This window comes from Oncorhynchus mykiss, chromosome 12, assembly GCF_057628025.1.
Source record: "Oncorhynchus mykiss isolate SJ-2025 chromosome 12, ASM5762802v1, whole genome shotgun sequence".
NCBI lineage: Eukaryota > Metazoa > Chordata > Actinopteri > Salmoniformes > Salmonidae > Oncorhynchus > Oncorhynchus mykiss.
This window is the reverse complement of record NC_143033.1, coordinates 78,216,271-78,240,768: the sequence shown is the minus strand read 5'-3', so window position 1 is coordinate 78,240,768 and position 24,498 is coordinate 78,216,271. Positions and strand designations below refer to the sequence as shown.

General features: G+C 43.0%; 3 protein-coding genes and 1 long non-coding RNA gene across 22 annotated transcripts in view; 2 read left to right on the top strand and 2 right to left on the bottom strand.

Annotated features, from left to right (window-relative positions):
• Positions 1-7,356, top strand: part of LOC110538394 (serine/threonine-protein kinase WNK4) — an 89,896-nt gene extending 82,540 nt beyond the window's left edge. Inside the window, exons 16-21 of the mRNA XM_036938415.2 lie at positions 769-1,664; positions 1,882-1,975; positions 2,454-3,066; positions 3,881-4,086; positions 4,173-4,267; positions 4,484-7,356. Of these exons, the coding sequence (XP_036794310.1) occupies positions 769-1,664; positions 1,882-1,975; positions 2,454-3,066; positions 3,881-4,086; positions 4,173-4,267; positions 4,484-4,486 (1,907 nt within the window). The 3' untranslated portion in view covers positions 4,487-7,356. The remainder of the gene's footprint in view (positions 1-768; positions 1,665-1,881; positions 1,976-2,453; positions 3,067-3,880; positions 4,087-4,172; positions 4,268-4,483) is intronic.
• Positions 7,357-7,934: 578 nt separating this feature from the next.
• On the bottom strand, positions 7,935-12,788 carry LOC149979384 (cytochrome c oxidase assembly factor 3 homolog, mitochondrial-like). The gene is made up of 2 exons (XM_090193460.1): positions 12,550-12,788; positions 7,935-8,420 (listed from the first exon to the last, which is right to left on the bottom strand). The coding sequence occupies exons 1-2, from the start codon at positions 12,695-12,697 to the stop codon at positions 8,320-8,322; spliced, it is 249 nt and encodes an 82-aa protein (XP_090049586.1). The 5' UTR covers positions 12,698-12,788; the 3' UTR covers positions 7,935-8,319.
• A 1,050-nt stretch (positions 12,789-13,838) lies between these two features.
• Positions 13,839-24,498, bottom strand: part of LOC110538397 (rho GTPase-activating protein 27) — a 38,755-nt gene continuing 28,095 nt past the window's right edge. For 4 of the 19 annotated variants that reach the window (XM_021625188.3, XM_090193444.1, XM_090193445.1 and 1 more), the window contains 14 exons: positions 21,556-21,678; positions 20,957-21,043; positions 20,574-20,636; positions 19,053-19,120; positions 18,879-18,966; positions 18,609-18,710; positions 18,389-18,487; positions 18,215-18,299; positions 17,937-18,065; positions 17,732-17,830; positions 17,564-17,641; positions 17,329-17,463; positions 17,071-17,176; positions 13,839-14,952 (listed from right to left, as the gene is read on the bottom strand). In XM_021625188.3, coding sequence (XP_021480863.3) covers positions 14,775-14,952; positions 17,071-17,176; positions 17,329-17,463; positions 17,564-17,641; positions 17,732-17,830; positions 17,937-18,065; positions 18,215-18,299; positions 18,389-18,487; positions 18,609-18,710; positions 18,879-18,966; positions 19,053-19,120; positions 20,574-20,636; positions 20,957-21,043; positions 21,556-21,678 — 1,440 coding nt within the window. In that variant the 3' untranslated portion in view covers positions 13,839-14,774. Of the gene's footprint in view, positions 14,953-17,070; positions 17,177-17,328; positions 17,464-17,563; positions 17,642-17,731; positions 17,831-17,936; positions 18,066-18,214; positions 18,300-18,388; positions 18,488-18,608; positions 18,787-18,878; positions 18,967-19,052; positions 19,121-20,573; positions 20,637-20,956; positions 21,044-21,555; positions 21,679-24,498 lie in introns of all 19 variants that reach the window. The other 15 variants (XM_021625190.3, XM_090193449.1, XM_090193448.1 and 12 more) reach the window with 10 other exon arrangements.
• LOC149979382 (uncharacterized) overlaps positions 23,478-24,498 on the top strand; it is a 133,386-nt gene continuing 132,365 nt past the window's right edge. Inside the window, exons 1-2 of the long non-coding RNA XR_016485288.1 lie at positions 23,478-23,616; positions 23,985-24,046. This is a non-coding gene — a long non-coding RNA (uncharacterized LOC149979382). The remainder of the gene's footprint in view (positions 23,617-23,984; positions 24,047-24,498) is intronic.

Sequence of the window (24,498 nt, the reverse complement as noted above, 5' to 3'; positions counted from 1 at the left end):
GTCACTTCCTCCTCTCAGGCACCTCACAGTCGGAGTTCGCCCCACAGCAGGATCCCCTGGGTATTTACCTCAACCACCCAGAGGGGGGACGGTTCAGGCCTGAATGCCCTCTCTTATTCTCTCATTCTCTCTCTCCTCCCCCCCTCCAGTTGCTCTCTCAGAATGTTTACTGACCGATACAGTGGGGATTTTCCCTCTCTGTCTCAGCTCCACTTAGAGTTGCCATTCAGTCTCTTTTAACAGGTGTGAGGTTTATATGCAGCTGCAATGTGAAAGAGGAGTTTAGTGAGTTACATAATCCATCCATCATTGACACATTTTTAGCTTTTGTTTATTTTTGTTTTCTGTAATTACTTTTGACACTCTGGGCGAGTCAAATTTCCTTTTGACTGCCATGATTTCATGGGAACCTGTGCTTAACTGAGCTGAAGTTGTACTGCAGAATTATATCTCTGTCCATTGGTAAGATTGAAAAAGGAAGGAAGTATCTACATTTGTGAGAGGAAAAGCGAATGTAACCAACACTGTGTCACTGTATCTGAGTGAAAATAGGTCTTTCCTCATGTGGTCCAGTTTGATTTATGTTGTAAATAACTGATTGGTTACTTTAGATGTGGTGCTAGGCAGAAGGGAATGATGTCTACATAACATAAACTCTTTAGAACAGGTCTTTATTCTGTTTGTGGATGGAACCCATTCAACCAGTCATACGTCAGATTGTTGCCCTACTTATGAGTCTAATCCCAATATTCCTTATGTGTCTTCCAGGTTCTTCCCAGACCTTCCACCCGCCTGCTTCCCATTACCCCCAGTATTCCCACCCCGAGGCCGTGCCCCCCGTGATGCCCCTCAATCAGCTGCCTCCCCTGCCCCAGCAGTACCCCAAGCACCCCTATGTCCACAACACCCACTTCCCCTTCCCTTACCCTGTCACCCAGAACTCCTCAATGCCCGCCAGCGCCCCCTTCACCCCCGAGACCCTCCACCGGGTCCTAAGCAACTCCAACCTCTCCTCCTCTTCCCCATCCCCTTCCTCCTCCCCGGCCAAGCCGGCCACCCCAGGGCAGCAGCAGAGGGGTGAAATGTTACCTCTGAGCAGTGAGGTAGTGGGCAGTACCCCCCAGCCTACCCCTCCAGCTCAACAGCAGCAGAACCCAGGCATGTGGCCCCCAAACAGCCACAACCAGCCCCTCTTTTCCCTGGCCAACGTGTTGTCCCTGGCCATGAGCGTGGCCCAGTCCTTCATGCCCCCCACCTCCATGCCCAGCGGTCTGAACCCAGCCCAGTCTGGCTCCTACCACCCCTCCATGTTTGGCCCTCCCCAGCTGATGCCAGGGGAGGGCTCCTACCAACCCAAGGGCCAGATAACAGCAGGCCAGTATCTGGACATGTACCAGCAGTATGCAGACACCCAGGCTCTGCACCAACAGAGCCTGTTGAAAACCAACGTAGCCCCAGGGTCACCCCAGCCTGGCGGGCTAGTGGATGGGACTGCTTTCAGGCAAGCTGGCTCCAGCCTCTCTCCTCCAGGATCCAGGGCGAGTCCCCAGATGTATTGCCAGCTGGGGCCCAGGGTGGGGTTCCAGGAGCAGACAGACAGCTCAGCCTCCACCTCTATCACCAGCTCCCCCTCCTCCTCAGCTCCAGACAGCCCACAGAGCACCGTGAGTCACTTAATAAATATGTGCTCATATACATGAAGAAGTGTATACTGTAGGATATGAATTTGCTTCAACCTGTGTTGCCTTACCTTTAAAACCTCAAACCTGTTCCTCTACAGTGTTGTATAGATTAGACACGCCTGTAACATGTTTTGGCACAGTGTATTATTACAGTACTGAGCTGGTAAAGCTGAAAAAATGTTGTTATTTTACCCTGCAGGTGTCTTCACCCAGGCTAAGAACCTCTTCCACCCTGGTGGTGTCAGAGTCGGGAGCTAACGCTGCCAAAAACAGACTATCACCTATCTCTGAGGGTAAGCTCTCTCTCCATGCCATACACCTTTTCATTGTGTATGCATTTGGCATGATGAGCTAATAATAGTCAATCACGTCAATTCATTTTTAATTCATGTACATTTTTAAAGCACTGTCTGTTTCCAAGGTAGCCGATATGTCAGGAAAAACCACATTGTATTTTTGCACCTGCTGTGTCCATGGCAACTTAATATACGATACTGTGGATCATTAATTTATCAATTCACTTTTTACTGTGTACTTGTATGACCCCAAGGTACTCTCTCAAGCAACATTACTTAAATCATTGTACAGTTAAGTCTGCCCCCCAAGTGCCCAACCTGTAGTATGAACTTTGATGAGAAATACTTTGTTGTGTAGATGAGTAGGCTGGCTTGATGTCAATGACTTTCTAGACACCATTATAATACGTAATGTGAAATAACTCTCACTCTCCCCCGCTCTCTTCTTCTCTCTCTCTCTCTCTCCCTCCAACAGAGAAAAAGCCTACAGTTACCGTCGGCCGTTTCCAAGTCACACCCAGCAGAGAGATCCCTGCAGCCTCCGCTAGCCCAGCCCAGGATCCTCCCGAAACCCACCCACAACACCAAACCCCGCCCACTGTCACCGTTAGCAGCAGCCCTTCCTCCCGGGACAGTGAATCTGATACCAGCACCGAGGAGCAGGGGGGCGAATCAGAAAGCAGCATTAGCACTGTAACTGTGTCCCCTCCCCAGCGATCCCCAGGCGGGCCCCTGTGTAACCTAGACATCACCCACTCCTTGCCTGGAGGCCCTAAGCAGACAGAGCAGGAGGACCAGCAGAAGAGTGAGGAGGAGCCCGACAAGGAGCCAGACAAGGAGCCCGACAAGGAGCTCGACAAGGAGCAAAAGGAGGGAGAGGAGGATGAGGAGGAGGAGCTGAGGAGAAGGGGGGGCCGGAGGCTGAGCCTGAGCCTGTGGGAGGGTACAGCGGGGAGCCCCCAGTTTAGCGGGAGCAACCTAAACCAGCCCTGGATGAGCTACACGCGCAGCGCCTCGTATGTCAGCAGTGACGAGACAGAGAGCGAGAACGAGGATATGTGCGAGGAGCTACAGGAACTCAGGGACAGGTGAGTGGAGGAGAGGAGGCGCACCATTTCTGTTTTTGAAGTTAAGTCTCTGAGGTTGTGAACAAACACACAGTCAAAGTACAAAACGTTAGTCCACCAATCAAGGTCACCGGTTCCTCCGCAGTCCTCCAAAACAAAACAAACGAGTTATGGCCACACTGTTGATAGGAAGTAGAGGTGTGTCTTTATCACTCTAGTTGAATTAAAAAGACTTCAAAGAACTGTTGACATCAACATGTGTAATAAGGTCATAAGCATTGTCATTCAGTGGAGGCTGGTGGAAGGAGCTATAGGAGGATGGGCTCATTGTAATGGTTGAAATGGAATCAATGGAACGGAGTCAAACGTGCGGTTTCCATATGTTTGATACCGTCCCATTTATTCCATTCCAGTTATTACAATGAGCCTGTCCTCCTATAGCTCCTCCCACCAGCCTCCACTGTCATCATTAGAGCATGACATAAGGTTTTGAACATTCTTAGAACTTGGTTTGACAACACCAAATGGTCATTAAACCAAAATGATCTTCCAAATTTACGACCTGACTGTCAAAATACAAACACCAATTCAAGCTAACTTAATAAAACTCTTCTTACCCCTTCTTTGCCCCTTACCTTGACCATCTTCTCCTTTCTCAACTCTTTCCCTGTCCCATTCACTCTCTTGTATTCTCTCCTCCTTGTCCTCTATTCATGTTCTGTGCCCTTTCTCTCTCTTTCTTCTTCTACTCCCTTCCCCCTCTCTGTCCTTCCTCCCTCTCTCTCTCTCTGTTCTCTCTCTCTCTGTTCTCTCTCTCTTTCTCTCTTTCTCTCAGGCACCTGTCAGAGGCGCAGGCCCTCCAGCTCACTCAGAAGAGGGAGATTGAGGCGCTGTATGAGCAAATGGGAAAGGTGCCTCCCCCTGGCATCATGCCCCCTGCCGCGATGCTCAACAACCGCCAGAGGCGCCTCTCCAAGAGCGGCAACTACCCCGGCTCGCGTAGGAACAGCCTGCAGAGACTGGATATACTGCCCCCTGCAGGTCAGTTGGTATTGTAGTAGTTATGTTGCTGTCTGGTTGGGAGTTCGTTATGACTTAGCTATTCCCTCCATGTCTTACAAACACAGGGATCATGCGTAAAAACTCAGTCAGTGGCAGCAGCAGTGGCTCTCAGGAGAGGTCCAGTAAAGGGGTGACCTTTGCCCCCGACTACAACCGGATGGTGAGCCAGCACCCTGTCTGACCCATGATCACTGAACTCTGATCTTGTCAGTGTGAACAATAACGTAGAACATTTTGACAGGTGTAATCCTTCTAAAAACCTGTGCAGTGATGAAAATAATATGTTAGTGTAGTCACCTTGGTTTTTCTTTGTAAACCTGCTTGGTTACTTGGTGAACACACTACGCCCTCTGACCTCTAACTTCTCTCCTACTAGTGAGACTAGTCTCCCTGTGTGATCTGGAGGACAGGGGGTTGGGGCAGGTGATACTGTGGCCAGCCGCCTCCCCTCCCAACCACCAACCAGGAAGAGAGGGAGCCCAATGATGACCAATAAGTTGCCAAGCCCAGTGCTGAACAGATAGCTCCCAGCCTGAGCCTTGGGATGGGGAAACCGGATGGCCAGAAGACATGGGCCTTTTCTCAATTGGATTTGCTCAACTCCTGCGTCCTCTTTCCTCTGTCCTCTCTCCTCTCTCGCCTCCTTTTGAAAAAGGTAATTGTGGAGAGGTAGCAAGGAGAGTGAACGAGGACGAAAATGAGCTTGTAAGAAATTAGACTTCTTCTCCACTCAGGCAAATTATGTTTACAGGGGTGGATCCCAAAATAAATGTGTAGAGTGATAAAAACAAATGAAGTTAGTTGTTCAAGACATTTTATAGATACAACTACAAGTAGCATATTGTTTGTAAACATGTGCAAGCTTTTCTCCATCAAAAAACTAAAGCTGATTCAAAGGGGGTGTGGCAGATTTCTAAATTATTCGGTGAAGGACTCGGGTAGGACACACATGACTATCATCTATGAAAGATGGCTAACAAGGAGGAAGAACACACTTCTGTTCGCCTCGACCACATATCAGTTTCTGAGTCACGGAGGAGAGAGGACGGAGGTGAGGTTGGAGGAAGGACGTTTTCCCAAATGAGAAAAGGCCATGGTCATCCACACGATGGGCCTCACTAAACACTCCTCCTAATGACGATAGATAAGGATCCCATTGTCAGAGCACCAAAGCACCCTATCTGCCATCTGGTTCATGTGCAATACCATGAGTTAGTATTGTGACACTAAGCCAAGGAAGTCCCCCTCCCGATCTTAAGGATGCTAAGCTTATATAGCTGTGTGTAGCGTCAGGTCAAATGGAAAGTGAGGATAGGAAGGCTTAAGGTGTGTGTTTCTGTGTGTGCTCTTATGCGGATGCTGCCTGTGCTATCCCTGGAAAACACGTCCCAGAAGCCCTGCTCTCTCCTGCACTTCGTCATCCAACTGCTGCAAGCAGGAACTCCTCTTAATACAATATGACCCTATTCAATCCGAAGTGCTGAAGATCTGCTTAATGTTGCGATTGACAACTAAAGGCAATGTTCCTGCGGTCACGGAGACTGTATTCACGGTAAACGCTGCATATGTCTGCTCAGGAGATAAGATAGCTTTAGCAGGATGAGATGTAATCATTGCCTCAAAACAATGTATTTGTATGGTTTATAATATTGCATAAGGAATGGGATGGACAAATATGCATCTATCTCATGTATTGACCGGCAAGTCAGGTAAGCAGTTTTCCATTTTGCAGCTCCGCTTACTTGGTGTGCTTGGCGAACTAAATCAAGTACACCTAAATAAGAGTCAATCCAAGCTGCCTGCAGGTATCTGCAAAACATCAGAGCCGTATTTGGTGTAAACAAATGTTCATGAAGCAACACAAATCACACATGGTGCATGAAAAACTAAATGTCACTTTATTGAACGTACACTGAACAAAAATATAAACGCAACATGTAAAGTGTTTGTCCCATGTTTCATGAGCTGAAGTAAAAGATCCCAGAAATGTTCCATATGCACAAAAAGCTTAGTTCTCTAAAATGACATTTGATTACATCCCGGTGAGTGAGCATTTCTCCTTTGCCAAGATATTCCAGCCTCCTTCATCCTTCAAAAAGCTGATTAAACAGCACAATCATTACACAGGTGCACCTTGTGCTGGGAACAATAAAAGGTCACTAAAATGTGAAAGTTTTGTCACACAACACAATGCTACAGATGTCTCAAGTTTTGAGGGCATGTGCAATTGGCATGCTGACTGCAGGAATGTCCACCAGGCCTGTTGCCAGAGCATTTAACATGAATTTAAACCGACTCCAACTTCGTTTTAGAGAATGTGGCAGTACATCCAACCAGCCTCACAACCACATACCACGTGTATGGCGTCGTGGCTTGCGTGGTTTGCTGATTACAACGTTGTGAACCGAGTGTCCCATGGTGGCGGTGGGGTTATGTTATGGGCAGGCATAAGCTATGGACAACGAACACAATTGCATTTTATCGATGGCAATTTTAAATGCACAGAAATACCGTGACGAGATCGTGAGGCCCATTGCGAGACCCATTTTTTAAAATGAAATCCAAAGATTAGGGCCTAATGAATTCATTTCATTTGACTGATTTCCTTATATGAACTGTAACTCAGTAAAATCTTTGAAATTGTTGCATGTTGCGTTAAAAATGTTGTTCAGTATACAAACACTCAAGGTCTTATAACATACTACACATTGTTCATTTGTTATTCACTTTCTAGGGCCTAGTAGTAAAGATACTGGGTGTCACTTATCAGCCTTCATTTTCTAAGCAAAGAGTGGACTTTAAAAACGTATTTTAATCAATGGATTGATACAATGCACTTTCCAATTGCGTACCTATAAATAATAGCGGGGTAAAGATGTATAGTTATATATTTTAAATCGGTATGCGTGCCTACGCATTTAGTGTTGGTAATTATTTGATTCATGACAAAGACCTGAAGCTGTGAAGAATTCTGAGCTATTTGCCTTAAAGTATGCACATGGGGAACGATTGTAGTAGAACACATGAAATACATTACTCAGATTGTGTTCTTCTAAATCAAGACATCAACAGTAAATATACAATATATATTTAGGATGTCATGAGCTCTATTTTGTTGTCAATCGTGTTTCTAGAAAACATACTGCCATGCAGATTCTGTGCCTTTACCTTTTGTTTTTTACCTTTCAAGTGTGATTGTTTCTTAAATCATATTTGTAAATATTGCTAATAAATTACAATTCAACATCATGCAATGTTTTTATTTTTTTTATTTTACCCCCTTTTTCGTGGTATCCAATTGTTAGTAGTTACTGTCTTGTCTCATCGCAACAACTCCCGTACACGGGCTCTGGATAGACAAAGGTCGAAAGCCATGCGTCCTCCGAAACACAACCCAACCAAGCCGCACCGCTTCTTAACACAGCGCACATCCAACCCGGAAGCCAGCCGAACCAATGTGTTGGAGAAAACACTGTGCACCTGGCGACCTGGTCAGCGTGCACTGCGCCCGGCCCGCCACAGGAGTCGCTAGTGCGCGATGAGACAAGGATATCCCTACAGGCCAAACCCTCCCTAACCCGGATGACGCTAGGCCAATTGTGCGTGTCCCCATGGACCTCCCGGTGGCGGCCGGCTGCGACAGAGCCTGGGCTCGAACCCAGAGTCTCTGGTGGCACAGCTAGCATGGCGATGCAGTGCCTCATCATGCAATGTTTTGAGTTTTCTTTCCCTGTAGGTTGATGCCCAAAATCATCACGCATTGACTTTGAAAACTCAAAACTGATACACCGTCAAGTAAGTAAATAATTTATTACACACTAATCATCTGATTGCAGCTTTACGTTTTATTTCATTGTATAACAACATCCGAATATCATGGAATAGCCCAACACGTAAGCTTTCTCCTATATTACGAGGCCAATTAGTTACACAATACACAAACCATGTAATATTCTTAAACAACCTCTTATTATATAACAAGTTATATTATATTCAGAAACCAGTTTGCAGGGTATCCAGGTCTAGATCATGTGCATGGTTACATCTATCTCTACAATGCATATTGAAATAACAGAAACTGATAAGCGCCTCCACCTTTCAAAAACAAGTGTGTATATTTTGGCCACAGTTGCGTATGGCAGATTGACAGTCCAGTCCCGAGTGAGCTCAGCTTCCACTGTTCCTGTGCAGGTGAGGGAGCTGGGAACATCCCTAAGAGTTGGTCCTGGGACCTCTGATGTAATTGATCTTTGCCTCGTTATCAATGTCCTCCATGATCCTCTCCTGCTTCACTGAGAGGATGGTGTAGCTGACTGAAGACAAAAAAATGGTTAAGGCCACAAAACCGGCAGGAGTAACCTTTGCCTTTTTCCTCTCAAAGAGCACTTCAGTATATTTCTGCGGAGTTGTGGTTTTCATTGCAGTGCCATATTGAGTGCTGTGGATCATTTAAGAGCAGTGAGAAATGATAAGACACATACACCACACACAAACTAGCTAGGAACCTATTTGGTGACCATGACATGCTAACATTAGCAGCCAGCTAGTTAGTAGCTATGAAAAATATTGCCTAGTCAGACCATTACCACTGTTCCAACTGGCTGAAAGGCATTTCTTAGAACATGTAAAGCGTAGATCAGATCATTTTTGACCAGGGCTATAAAGTGCAACCATTTTGGCTGCATATGCTCCTAAATATTTTGTTGTGCGACCTGCCATTTTATTTTGGGAGCACCGTGCACCTAGAGAAATAATCACACAGACAATAATTGTTGTAATGATTAAGCTTCGCTGTACCGTTGTATAAGTGCCCTAGAGATAAAAGTGGGCGTAGATTCCTTACTGTCATGGCTGCACCATTACTACAGAGAAAAATGTCATGGATTGACTATACATACATAAACCAGTTCGCTCTTAGTGTACAATTTTCAATTATGTACCCAGTGGTGTAAAGTACTTAAGTAAAAATACTTTAAAGTACTGCTTAAGTTTGTTTTTTTTTGGTATCTGTACTGTTGTGTTTTTGGCTATGCCGGATTAATTGATATGACATGCTATTCTATAAAATAATTTCTCCGTCATTAATATCACCTGATTGAGCTAATCATGTAAATGTAATTAAATAGAGAGTCGGGCACCACAAAATAATATTTATAGATCTGTTATCTTCCAAATAAACTCTTAAAGAACTAGTAATATTTTACATCAATAGCAGTCAACATTAATCTTCATTTTACTTCAGTCTCATAATCTGAAAGTTGTAAATTCTTGGTTATCTGCAAGAACCCTGGCTAACAAGTTGAATCAGCAATACAAAATTGGGTTTAATTATTTATTTACTAAATACATAACTAATCACACAGAATTACATATACAAAGAATGAATTATACCTGGATAATTCTTTACGTCATAGGAAAACGTCCCTAGTGGGCAGGAACAGATATGACAGCTTGTTACACAAAGGAAAAGGGGCTGGGTTGAGTGAAAGAGCGGGAGACTGGAACAAAGGTGAAGCTGTGCTATCATAAATACAGTATCTTATGCATTCTAAATGACCGCCCATTTGGAAAAGGAAAATGCAATAAATATTTACTCTGAGCTGCGCTTCAGTAGGTTGGTGGTAGATGGAAGACCATGTTGCCAAACCGAGTCCTCTGTCCTTTGAAGAATGTTTCTGGTGGTCACTTGGATAAGTTGTAGTAACGTCGTTGTGTGGTAGATGGGATACTCTGTCTGTTCCTTCCTAACCTGCATTTACAGCTGCGGTCGCTAAATCAACGGCTAGGAGATATCACTTCTGTCGTGAATAAGAGTTCAAAGTTCATACCATTCGCAACCAAAGCTCATGCTGATGTTGGCTTCGTTCTGTAGTTATTATCTGAACCATTCTGACATCGGACCGTCGTCCTCACATCCTCGGAACAGGAGGTTATATTGTCGTCAAGGGCTTATATAGGAAGGAAGAGGAGGGTGTTTTTGAAAAGTTTTATAGCCCTTGTCCCTTCACAGGGGAGGGACACTGATTGAACAGCCCTATCTTATTAAAATCCAAATCTCACATTTTAGAAACTAAAATCACATTTCAACCCATCACAAATAATTTCATATTCAAACATTTAAATTGAACAACAATTCAATGTAAATCTGATAACTCTGATGTATAGACTTTCCACTGTAGAGTTTATGTCATCTTATCATTGATGAGAATGTCTCAGATGACAACCGAACTGACATCATATTCATTAAGTACCACTGCACATGTTCAATTGTTCGGATTACCAGAATATAGTTAATTTCCCCCCACATACTGATGTTCCCAGAATCTCTATGTTAACCAAGGGATTTTTAAATGCAACCTCAGTAGGTTAGAGAATGGAAAAGGGGGGAAGGGGTATTTATGACTGTCAAAAACCAATCCCCCAGGCCAATGTCATGACAGTACTTTACTATTTATATTTTTGACAACTTGTACTTTTTACTCCATACATTTTCTGTGATACTCAAAAGTACTTGTTACATTTTGAATGCTTATTCCAATTCACACACTTATCAAGAGAACATCCCTGGTCACCTCTACTGCCTCTGATCTAGCGGACTCACTAAACACAAATGCTTCATTTGTAAATGATGTCTAAGTGTAGGAGTGTTCCCCTAGCTATCCGTAAATTTAAATTAAAAAAACATTTACTTGAGTAATTTTCTTTACTTTTACTCAAGTATGACAATTGGGTACTTTTTCCACCACTAAATGTACCTCAATAGGTAGTACTTTCACACAATGGAGAAACCTAATATTCCACAAATGACTCATTTCAATGACAGGTTTATGTATTAACATTTCAGCTTTTTATAACAAACAAATGTCTACAGTTTATAGGGCTCAAAAGTAGCTAGAAATTAATATTGGTACAATAGAAAAAAACGTGCTGGTGCTTCTAAATGTTATGATCCTAACTTTAAATCGGGTGCACCTGTACTACCAATGAAAAATGTCAATTTAAAGCCCATTTTTCTACCAACCTACTTTCCGATACTTCCTTCATTCCTGACTTGGAAGACAGCGCATGTCTTCTAAACGTCAATGGCTAGTTAGAATTTAATTTAAAAATGTTTTTGCTCCATTAAGTAATCCAGCAATGTGTATGCTGTCATATTGTCTATTTAAAATATTCTCTCATTGATTGAGACAGCTGGGTGTCCACCCCAAAAGGCCCTATATCAGGGTCGCAACTTTGGTTGAAGTGGGGGGGACAATTTTTTATTTTTTTAATCCACATTCCAAACAGCCTAGTAGACTGCACGTAGGTATCCGCATGGTCCTAAAGCACACCATTGCTTTGTTCTGTATCACATTTCAATTATAAAACTGGGGGGGACAAAAATACGATTTCAGTACGTGGCCCCCCCTTCCCCAGTGAAAGTTGCGCCCCTGCAATATATTGACCAGATACTTAGTATCTGCTCTAACAATTAAAATAAATGTCTTAAAAAATGAAAGGCAGTCAGGAGGCGGCAAATCAGGTGGGCCCATTTTAGCCCATGAGAGGGCATATGCAAGTGAACAGGTACAACTCCGATATAGTTGCCAGGATGCCATGTCCTCCTTATATCAGTACAACCTATGCATTACAAAACGTATTTTCAATGAGCCAGATGTAGCAAATAAGCCACTACATTTGTTAACCAAATTTGACACACATTGACCTGCATACAAAAACTCCTCAGGTAGTCAGCAGAAAAAAAGAAAAACACCACCTGCTGGAGAATACAGATTTGGGCCCAGTTATCCATCTTGCTTCACATCTTCCTCTCTGACACTCACCTGTCTCGATCAATGAGTGTTCGTGCTAACTTGGATCCTTAGGATGTCCCTACCCTTTATATTAACTTCAATGGGGGGTGGTGACTTCCAAGGAATCCAGATTGCAAGGACCATCAATGAGAAGATTTGAAATAGACAAGATGGTGTACACATTTTTACTTTACTTCATGGAGAACAAAAATTGACATTTATTATTTAATAACAGAGCATATTCTAAATGTAATTATAAACTGGGTGGTTCGAGCCCTGAATGCTGATTGGCTGACAGCCGTGGAATATCAGACGGTTATGACAGAACATTTATTTTTACTGCTCTAATTACGTTGGTAACCAGTTTAATAGCAATAAGGGTTTGTGATGTATGGCCAATATACCACGGCTAAGGTGCCTATTGGCCTTATACCACACCTCCTTGCTTAAACAAACCACTTGCAACAAGCCAAGAACGTTTAGACGCTTGCGTTGTCTTCCAAGTCAGGAATTGAGGAAGTATTGTCAAGTAAATGTTTGTCAAATTCTCCGTGCTACGCTTTACACTAAGTAATAACCATCCAGCTGGAACAGTTGTAACGTTAAAGGTCCGACTGAGATATGTATGGCACCCTAGATGGAAGGATACACATGCCGATGACAAACGCCCCGATAGCTAGTCCAGCTATGCGGTTGCGACTACGTATTTTTAGCGCGTTTTTCTTCCAAAAGTCGAGATCTTGTCTTTTCCTGAGAAGCTGTTTCTGAGCAGCTGTAAGTTGCTCATTAGAAGCCATTTCAGTGTTATTATGTGTCTGATAGAAATGACGTACGTTGTTTTATGTTCTTTGGTTTGTGACTGTACTGGACAGCCCAGCAATTGGTGCATTTCCGCCCTCTATCGTTTTGGAGTAGCCTACAAAGCCCACACATTCTGGCTGCGTTCCAGCACATTTTTATTGCAGTCGCGCTGCGCAGATCACCAATTAGTGGAAAGTAGACTTTACTCCAGCCATTCACAGTTAATTCAAATTATATTATTATATCTAAACGTTGTCTTCAAAATCAAATCAAATGTAATTGGTCACATACACATGTTGAGCAGGTTTTATTATGGGTGTAGTGAAATGCTTTGCAAATACTTTCAAAACTTTGGGGTAATGATTTGCAGGGTGTTATAGGCTAATTATTGTCATCACGTTGTCAATTTCATTCATCCTCAATCATTTTCAAGGTAAAATAAATAATAAGTGAGGACTTGGTGGACTGTATATTCTTTAGGTTAGGTTTTACTTCATGTGTTCGTTCCTGTGTTCTGGTAAGGGCACAGATGGCAAACAGGTAGGATTCCAGTTGAGGTGGTTTACTAATGCCGAAGATGCACCAGCACGGAACAGCACCGCACAGTGTGTGTAGTATGAATGGGCTAAGGCACTTAGTGGTCTGGCAACTTGCTTTAACCAAAGTTAAAGTGTGTGTGTGTGTGTGTGTGTGTGTGGTATATGAACAAGGACACACACTGGTCTAACACAATGAAGGCTAACTGGTGGGAAAACACAAGGGTGGCTGTAACTTTCTCTCACTTGACTACTGATCTTCTCTGCGCTGTAGATCGCCCAGCATGCATGCTCTGCTCCACTTCACCGGTGGGCAGCGCTACAGCTATATTTGATGAACTAACATTACTGATATGATCACCCCTGGGGCGACAGGGTAGCCTAGTGGTTAGAGCGTTGGACTAGTAACCGGAAGGTTGCAAGTTCAAACCCCCAAGCCGACAAGGTACAAATCTGTCGTTCTGCCCCTGAACAGTTCATCTTACCTTATAAATGAATGTGGGTTAACCCACTGTTCCTAGGCCATCATTGAAAATAAGAATTTGTTCTTAACTGACTTGCCTAGTTAAATAAAGGTTAAAAAAAATAATACTTCACAGCCTTTTGGACAGAAACATTGACAGAAATGGAATTATTTTATTAGAAGAACATTCATTTATAAGGTAAGATGAACTCTTATGTACAGAGAAAAAAAGTTGTTCAAAATATCTTGATATATTGTTCTTATCCTTGTTCTGTAATAACATTAATACTATAAAACAGCCATAATGTACAGTTATGCTCTATCATAATATATTTTCATATATACTGCCCATAACGTCCAGCCACGTTATGCATAATGAACCACAATATAGTCACAAGTGGTATTCCTTGATAAATTCACAGCCTTTTTCTAAATGAGGAAGTAATCAAATAACTTTACACTCAAGGCAGTGGTTTGCTATCTGTATGGCTCGCCAAAAGGAAAGCAACAACAACCATTTTAATTGGTTGTATTGTTGATTAGGTAACATTCGGGAAGGTATACAATATTTAAGCTTTTTCATAGACTTTAACATATAGTTAAGAGGTCATCCACTAAAAAGACCGATCTGTCTCAGATATGTCAATCCAAACCATGGATACGACATCAGAATATTCCCCCAAATACATGTACACCTACATGTAATATATATTTCATTTGTAAAACTAAACATGATGCCTATTGCCAGGTATTGTCATAGGATCCATGGTAAACTTTGGTATGTCAACATGTTCATCCATTTTCCCTTTTTCCCTCAACTTCCTTTTTTGTCAATGTTCTTGTGAGTGGAAGTACCAAAACAGATGGATGACTGGATGGGTGGACAGCACGAGTTTGAAACTTGGGATGAAGGTTGAAGACTTGGAGCTACCACAGTTAAAGGCTAGTTCACTGACAGAAAATAATCTCCCTTTACCAAATCTAACAACCCATGTAACCATCAGTCTTTTCCCAGGGCCTGGCAACCCCCATTGTCTCCATCCCTCTTGACTCATGGGTGCCATAGAAAATGTCTCAGCTGGGGGCAAATACTGTCTCAAACTCTTTGAGGATGAGCTCCACAATCTGGTTCTGGTAGACCATGTAAACGGTGATGTTGGCCGACTCAGTCTGGGGCCTGAGTAACGTAGGGCCAAACACGATGGCCACACTCTGGACTGACATACGGTTCTTTTCCCCAAACTCAATCACTCTGGAAGAGAGGAAGAGGAGAAGAGGGAGTGGAAGGAAGTATGAGGTTGGAAAGTGTTTAGTATATCAGTTATTTATATCATTTGTATAGTTTTATATAAAACAGAATTGTATATATACAGTTGAAGCCGGAAGTTTACATACACTTAGACGAGTCATATAAAACTCGCTTTTCAACCATTCCACACATTTCTTGTTAACAAACTATAGTTTTGGCAAGTTGGTTAGGACTTCTACTTTGTGCATGACACAAGTAATTTTTCCAACAATTGTTTACAGACATGTTATTTAACTAATAATTCACTATATCACAATTCCAGTGGGTCAGAAGTTTACATACACTAAGTTGACTGTGCCTTTAAACAGCTTGGAAAATTCCAGAAAATTATGTCATGGCTTTAGAAGCTTCTGATAGGCTAATTGACATCATTTGAGTCAATAAGAGGTGAACCTATGGGTGTATTTCAAGGCCTGCCTTCAAACTCAGTGCCTCTTTGCTTGACATCATGGGAAAATCAAAAGAAATCAGCCAAGACCTCAGAAAAAAATTGTAGATCTCCACAAGTCTGGTTCATCCTTGGAAGTAATTTCCAAACGCATGAAGGTACCACGTTCATCTGTACAAACAATATTACTTAAGTATAAACACCATGGGACCACGCAGCCGTCATACCGCTCAGGAAGGAGACTCGCTCTGCCTCCTAGAGATGAAGGTACTTTGATGCGAAAAGTGCAAATCAATCCCAGAACAACATTCAAAGGACCCTGTGAAGATTCTGGAGGAAACGGGTACAAAAGTATCTCTATCAACAGTAAAACGAGTTCTATATCGACATAACCTGAAAGGTCGCTCAGCAAGGAGGAAGGGGGACAAAAGATTGTACTTTTGGAGAAATGTCCTCTGGTCTGATGCAACAAAAATAGAACTGTTTAATGACCATCGTTATGTTTGGAGGAAAAGGGGAGAGGTTTGCAAGCCGAAGAACACCATCCCAACCGTGAAGCACAAGGGTGGCAGCATCATGTTGTGGGGTGCTTTGCTGCAGGAGGGACTGGTGCACTTCACAAAATGGATGGCATCATGAGAAAGTAAAATGATGTGGATATATTAAAGCAAAATCTCAAGACATCAGTCAGGAAGTTAAAGCTTGGTCGCAGATGGGTCTTCCAAATGAACAGTGACCCCATGCATACTTCCAAAGTTGTGGTAAAATGGCTTAAGGACAAGAAAGTCAAGGTTTGGAGTGGCCATCACAAAGCCCTGACCTCAATCCTATAGAATATTTGTGGCAGGAACTGAAAAAGTGTGTGTGAGCAAGGAGGCCTACAAACCTGACTCAGCCGTGTGTGAGCAAGGAGGCCTACAAACCTGACTCAGCTCTGTCAGGAGGAATGGGCCAAAATTCACTCAATTTATTGTGGGAAGCTTGTGGAAGGCTACCTAAAATGTTTGACCCAAGTTAAACAATTTAAAGGCAATGCTACTAGTTGTGTGTATGTAAACTTCTGAATGTGATGTTTTTTTTATTTTACCCCTTTTTTCCTCCCCAATTGTTAGTAGTTACTGTCTTGTCTCTTGTCTGCAACTCCTGTACGGACTCGGGAGAGGCAAAGGTCGAGAGTCATGCGCCCTCCGAAACACAACCCAACCAAGCCGCACTGCTTCTTAACACAATGTACATCCAACCCAGAAGCCAGCCGCACCACTGTGCTGGAGGAAACACCATACACCTGGCGACCTGGTCAGTGCACACTGCGCCCGGCCCACCACAGGAGTCGCTGGTGTGCGATGAGACAAGGATATCCCTGCCGGCCAAATCCTTCCTAACCCGGACGAGGCTGGGACAATTGTGCGTCACCCCATGGACCTCCTGGTCGTGGCCGGCTGCGACAGAGCCTGGGCTCAAACCCAGAATCTCTGGTGGCACAGCTTGCACTGCGAGGCAGTGCCTTAAACCACAGCGCCACCCGAGAGGCCCATGAGACAGGGAATTTTTACTAGGATTGTCAGGAATTGAGTTTTTAAATGTATTTGGCTAAGGTGTATGTAAACTTCAGACTTCAACTGTATATAAAAAAAAATGCCAGTTTCTACCACAACACCACAACACCCACTCACTTGAGGAGGTGTTTGAAAAGGAGGTGCATGGTGTCGTGGTTGGGCAGGGGAAGGGACCTCACCAGGTCACGGAAGTACAACACCTTCTGAGGATAGTCCTGGATTTCTACCAGAGAAAGAGTCATCCCAAATGTCAATTTACTCACATCCTTTCATGCTATTTAGGTCAGACTATGTCAGTTCATTACTATCATGTCATTTGAGTCTGACTATTGAGATGCATGTATAATGTTTTATTAGGGCCTGGCCTAGACTTACTGATGGCAGCGATAAACTTGTCGAAGAAGCTGTAAGGGAAGAGAGGTTCAGGCAGCTCCCTCAGGAAGAGCTTTAGCGCCCCCGTGATCACATGGATCTCCTCCCACTGACCATCCTCTAGGTCCAGATTTTCCTCTGGAGGGAGGGAGAGAGCATGAGGACAGATAATATGGTTGATAATACTGCAAGATGCTCCATCTACAAATTCATTACTAGTCCTTGAAACTTGCGTTACCATGATCTGCTTTGTGGCGTAGTCTCTGAATGACAGCTAGATTCCCACTAACTCTGTAGATCCCATCAATGTCCAGACCTAAGGGGAATGTACAATTGTGTTACCTCTTTAGAGGTGGTAAAGGTAAAGGTTGATATTACGGTATCAGGATAAAGAAGGAATACCTACCTCTAATCTCTACTGCCCTGATGCACTTCTCCGCAAACCTGGGCACAGTGCTGTTCTCTCGATGGCACAGCGTGTCCAGATGACAACCGAACACATTATCTAGAGAACCACGATGAAGAACATTCTGAGTGCCATAAAGGTATCATAAGGTACAATAAGGTTACTCTGCTATGTCATATTAACATGTTATAAAGCCCAGTCTCACCTCTTATGTAGCCCTTCTCCTTCACTGACTGCAGTGTGGGCCTCTTCTGGAGGAACTTGCGTAGTTTGGTGCGGACACGCCCCTGATCTGATGACTCGGCACTGATGCCAGGCGTAATTTTAGTGGCTGCTGGAGGGGGCAATTAATGATGGGTGCAGCTTTCGTTAACTACCTGATGCCCAGTTACCAAATATTGACATTTTACACCTATTTACACCTCAAAAGCATTGAAAGACCTGGTGGTTCGTAATAGTAGGTTGTAGGACACTCATACTTACAGCTGGTCCTCTTGTCTCTGTCTGAAGCAAGTGGAGATTTCTCCATAGGCTCATCCTCTTCCTCTTCCGACAAGTGATCTTGGTCCTGAGAGAGGAGAGGTTATAATGAAGACCGACGCCCCCTTGGCCTACTCTAATTATAACTTGTTACATAGACACCTCCTGGATGCTCACCAGCTGTCTGACGGTGTCCAGTATGATCCTGTGCCAGTCACAAATGATGCTCTCTGTGTCATACTGGACCAGGTACTCACACCCATGACGCGTTTTCAACTGGAGCGGGAGAGGGAAAAAGCCATACCTAGAGTTAAATTCAATTCATTTTGATTCAGTTCCTGAATTGAATGAAATAGAACTGACTTCAACCCTGATAGACCTTAAACAGAGCCCATACCTCCAGAACGTTCTTCTTGCTGGACTTGTCCTTGGGGGCCCAGGCCACAGTGGCTCCACGCAGCTCCACTGTGTACTCTGGGGTGATCTGATTGGTCTTGTTCTGAGGAATCACGGACCAATGACATTCATTCAACAGACCTGGTGGTTCGTAATAGTAGGTTGTAGGACACCCAATCCTGACAAGCAAGCAAATCATTCTTTATGAATACAATGAGCTTATTTTCTAAAGTGGTGGCTGTGAGTGGTTATTGTAGCAAAATGTTCTTACAGAGTTTCCCGCGGGTGCAGATTTTGGGTCTTTGTGAAACGTGAGAATGCCTCCATGCAGCACTGTCCATGACGGACTCCAATTCTTCCTATTAGAAAACCAGAAAATAAGGAATCATTGGTCCATTGCGCAAATCACAATGTGTTGTAATTTGTGCACTTGACTAGACATTACCTAATTCTTTTCCCATTGTCAGCCACCTTGGTTTTGTTCAGGATCCCTGCCTTCTCTAGTATATGTGTCTAAAACAAGCAAAATAGAGACAAATATTAACAAAATATCACAAACGACAGAGAGAGAGAGTGTATGAACATTTCTACTAATGGTGATTACCAGGAACCCACAGACCTCAGATCAGGTTTAAAGATTTTGTTAGTTGTATTGTACTGTACGTACATCAGTGGAGGCTGCTGAGAGGAGGACGGCTCATTATAATGTCCGCAATAGAGTGAATGGAATGGTATCAAACACATGGTTCTCACTGACATACATAGGTAAATGAGTTGAGAAGTTAGTGTCCACATTGAGCCATATGCTACTGGACATTGCCCATCGGCCTAATGGCTGATATGAACATTGGACTGTTCATGTTAGCAGATTATTGTAATTGTGGGCTATAATTTTAGGCCAAGATAAAGTATTGTTGTGACTTTGCAATGCATATGCTAGGCCACTAGGTGGCAGCAACAAATGTTTGTGTTGGCAGTGTTCCAGGTTATGCTGAATTCTTGGGCTATGAGTCCACAGGTAAAGATCAAAGAGTATAAGTAGCAGATTCTTTACAGCTTTGAAATGTGAGTCAGGTATCAACATGGGAGTGGTCAATCTTAGTGTGTGTGTGTGTGTGTGTGTGTGTGTGTGCGTGTGTGTGCGTGTGTGTGTGTGTGCGCGTGTGTGCGCACGCATCTTTGTGCATGAATGCACAGTTATACATGCTTGGGCGTGAGTGTGTTTGTTTGCATGGATTCATAAAATGGGGAATAATCCTTTGGGGTTGACTTTGCTTATGGCACTAACATTCAGTACTTTGACATTACTGTGCCTACTTAATAAGACAGCGCCATATGTACATTCAGCACAATGCTTTGAAAGGCAATGCAATAAAATATGGTGTCAATCAGATCTGAAAGTACTACCCAACAAGCCACCACTTGGACCACAACGTCCAACAAAAACAACTACAAATGCTCCCTCTCCCCACTAGGGGGTAGTGTCAATGGTGGTCTATCATGACACGATCATTCAGTACAGGGTTGATTCAAGTAATCAAAGCTTGATGATGATTGGTTATTTAAATCAGCTGGGCAAAAACCAAAATGTGCACCCAGGGGGGGGCCCTAGGACGAATTTGGAAAACCCTGATTTAGCAGATGCTTGTATTCCAGATCGCTTTCTTATCCACACACGAAGCAAAGAGAGAGAACAACCCATTCAACGTTAGTAGTTTCACTTAAACACCACATAAGAAACTCTTAATCAGCCCTTTTAAGAGCATACATGTATGTAGTATGTACTGTAACCAATATCTAACCCATTAGCTCCCCTTCCCAAGCGCCGTTAGTTCTCCTATCCAATTCTATATCATAGTATGTTAGTTAGATCAGAAAACCCACACACCACCAGAATGCAATACCTGTCTGGCAAACTACACTATGCATCTATCTATCAGGCCTGACGTGGGCCGTAAGAACCTACATGCTCATGATGTGAGTCTGTGCTCAGATGTGACAGTCTACTCCGTACTCCCAACCTATCAGTCTTTATGGAGAAAACAATACAAGTCTTCAATGAATGGGATAATGGGTCTTCAGGCTCTTTGTCATTTAGAAGTCTGTGTGTGCTGCCTGTACAGTAGAGTACATTTTATTGAGTTAGTAGAAGGGTTGGGAAATGAATGAATTCAATTCATAAAATGAACAATAAAATCATTGTTGAAAAATAATGCAATTTCCAATTCAATTATTCTGTGTACTAGTCCAACACGTATAATATATTGTTTAGGGCCAGTAGAAAATGACCTGACAAAGATCCCTATGGATTCAAAACCTTATCGTGTCGTACGTTCTTACTGTACTTACATGGCGTGGCGTCTCAGGGGAGTTGCCTGAGCTGGATGCTTCACTGGTGACATCCGAAACGTTTCTCCTATGTGTTGGAAAGAACCTCTGCCAAACGGAAGGGAGGGAATTGGGTTCAGGTTGGTTAGTCAACAGTTGTCGATAGGGCCTTATTGTTCGAACAGAGCAGAAATCCTGTCAAATTTGATGAGTCATAATTCTATCCTCTTTCTCCCCTGCCCCCTCCATTATTGTTGTAGTTTCTCCCATTTCGGTTTGTAAGTGACTTCCTGAGGGGAAATCAACTAGGGCAGGTGTTTCCATCTCCTGTTGAGAGGGTCGACAACGACACAAACACAACGACATCATTCCACAAGGGCATTGTGCATAAAGCTGTGAGGGCAAGGTGTCTCATGTCAGGGACTAGCCCTAATGGCTTGTTTGCTTGGGACTACCAGAACAGCAAATGCTGCAGTTTCTATGTTCCTATACCGTAGTGCCAAATTCAGTCTAGATTCCAAAAAGAGATTCTAATGGCCCATAAACGTCTGTTGCTATACCAACGGTGTGAAACCTCCTTCAACGTTCCTGTCCATGCTCTGGGCTCCCCAGCTACTCACGTTGTCTTCTTGGGAGGGGCCAAACTGAGCTGGGCCCATTGTGTGTCTCCAGTTCTTCAGAACCAGCGGGCTGTCCTGGTCCACTCCATTCCCCACCTTGGACAGACTGGCTGCACCTGGGATCTGAGAGGGTTAACAGAAACAAACAGTGTAAAGGCCCTGGCCTATTTTATCAAACCCAGTAACTGGTTATCTGAGGTAAGGGCATCTTTTTTTCACCTACAGAAGTTTACATACACTTAGGTCGGAGTCATTAAAACTTGTTTTTCAACCACTCCACAAATTTCTTGTTAACAAACTATAGTTTTGGCAAGTCGGTTAGGACATTTACTTCGTGCATGACACAAGTCCTTTTCCAACAATTGTTTACAGACAGATTATTTCACTGTATCACAATTCCAGTCAGAAGTTTACATACACTAATCTGACTGTGCCTTTAAATAGCTTGGACAATTCCAGAAAAAGATGTCATGGCTTTAGAAGCTTCTGATAGGCTAATTGACATAATTTGAGTCAATTGGAGGTGTACCTGTGGATGTACAGTGCCTTGCGAAAGTATTCGGCCCCCTTGAACTTTGCGACCTTTTGCCACATTTCAGGCTTCAAACATAAAGATATAAAACTGTATTTTTTTGTGAAGAATCAACAAGTGGGACACAATCATGAAGTGGAACGACATTTATAGGATATTTCAAACTTTTTTAACAAATCAAAAACTGAAAAATTGGGCGTGCAAAATTATTCAGCCCCTTTACTTTCAGTGCAGCAAACTCTCTCCAGAAGTTCAGTGAGGATCTCTGAATGATCCAATGTTGACCTAAATGACTAATGATGATAAATACAATCCACCTGTGTGTAATCAAGTCTCCGTATAAATGCACCTGCACTGTGATAGTCTCAGAGGTCCGTTAAAAGCGCAGAGAGCATCATGAAGAACAAGGAACACACCAGGCAGGTCCGAGATACTGTTGTGAAGAAGTTTAAAGCCAGATTTGGATACAAAAAGATTTCCCAAGCTTGAAACATCCCAAGGAGCACTGTGCAAGCGATAATATTGAAATGGAAGGAGTATCAGACCACTGCAAATCTACCAAGACCTGGCCGTCCCTCTAAACTTTCAGCTCATACAAGGAGAAGACTGATCAGAGATGCAGCCAAGAGGCCCATGATCACTCTGGATGAACTGCAGAGATCTACAGCTGAGGTGGGAGACTCTGTCCATAGGACAACAATCAGTCGTATATTGCACAAATCTGGCCTTTATGGAAGAGTGGCAAGAAGAAAGCCATTTCTTAAAGATATGCATAAAAAGTGTAGTTTAACCTGTTAGAGCTCTAGGGGCGCTATTTCATTTTTGGATAAAAAACGTTCCCGTTTTAAGCGCGATATTTTGTCACGAAAAGATGCTCGACTATGCATATTCTTGACAGTTTTGGAAAGAAAACACTCTGAAGTTTCAGAATCTGCAAAGATTTTGTCTGTAAGTGCCCCAGAACTCATTCTACAGGCGAAACCAAGATGATGCATCACCCAGGAATTAGCAGAATTTCTGAAGCTCTGTTTTCCATTCTCTCCTTATATGGCTGTGATTGCGCAACGAATGAGCCTACACTTTCTGTCGTTCGCCCAAGGTCTTAGCAGCATTGTGACGTATTTGTAGGCATATCATTGGAAGATTGACCATAAGAGACTACATTTTCCAAGTGTCCGCCTGGTGTCCTGCGTCGAATTCGGTGCGCAATTGCCAGCTGCTTCCACTTTACCATTTTATTCAGGGGAGAAAGCATGTGTCCAAGAACGATGTATCAATGAAGAGATATGTGAAAAACACCTTGATGATTGATTCTAAACAACGTTTGCCATGTTTTCAGTCGATATTATGGAGTTAATTTGGAAAAAAGTTTGCGTTTTGAGGACTGAATTTATGGATTTTTTTTGGTAGCCAAATGTGATGTATAAAACGGAGCTATTTCTAATACACAAGGAATCTTTCTGGAAAAACTGAGCATCTGCTATCTAACTGAGAGTATCCTCATTGAAAACATCAGAAGTTCTTCAAAGGTAAATGATTTTATTTGAAGGCTTTTATGTTTTTGTTAATGTTGCGTGCTGGATGCTAACGCTAATGCTAACGCTAAATGCTAACGCGAAATGCTAACTCTAGCTAGCTACTTTTACACAAATGATTGTTTTCCTATGGTTGAGAAGCATATTTTGAAAATCTGAGATGACAGTGTTGTTTACAAAAGGCTAAGCTTGAGAGATGGCATATTTATTTCATTTCATTTGCGATTTTCATAAATAGTTAACGTTGTGTTATGCTAATGAGCTTGCTGATAGATTTACACAATCCTGGATACAGGGGTTTTTTCATAGCTAAACGTGACGCAGAAAACGGAGCGATTTGTCCTAAACAAATAATCTTTCAGGAAAAACTGAACATTTGCTATCTGAGAGTCTCCTCATTGAAAACATCTGAAGTTCTTCAAAGGTAAATGATTTTTTTGAATGCTTTTCTGTTTTTTTGTGTAAATGTTGCCAGCTGAATGCTAATGCTAAATGCTACGTTAGCCATCAATACTGTTACACAAATGCTTGTTTTGCAATGGTTGAGAAGCATATTTTGAAAATCTGAGATGACAGTGTTGTTAACAAAAGGCTAAGCTTGAGAGCTAGCATATTTATTTCATTTCATTTGCGATTTTCATGAATAGTTAACGTTGCGTTATGGTAATGAGCTTGAGTCTGTATTCACGATCCCGGATCCGGGATGGGGAGATCAGAAAGGTTAAAGTTTGCCACAAGCCACCTGGGAGACACACCAAACATGTGGAAGAAGGTGCTCTGGTCAGATGAAACCAAAATTGAACTTTTTGGCAACAATGCTAAACGTTATGTTTGGCGTAAAAGCAACACAGCTGAACACACCATCCCCACTGTCAA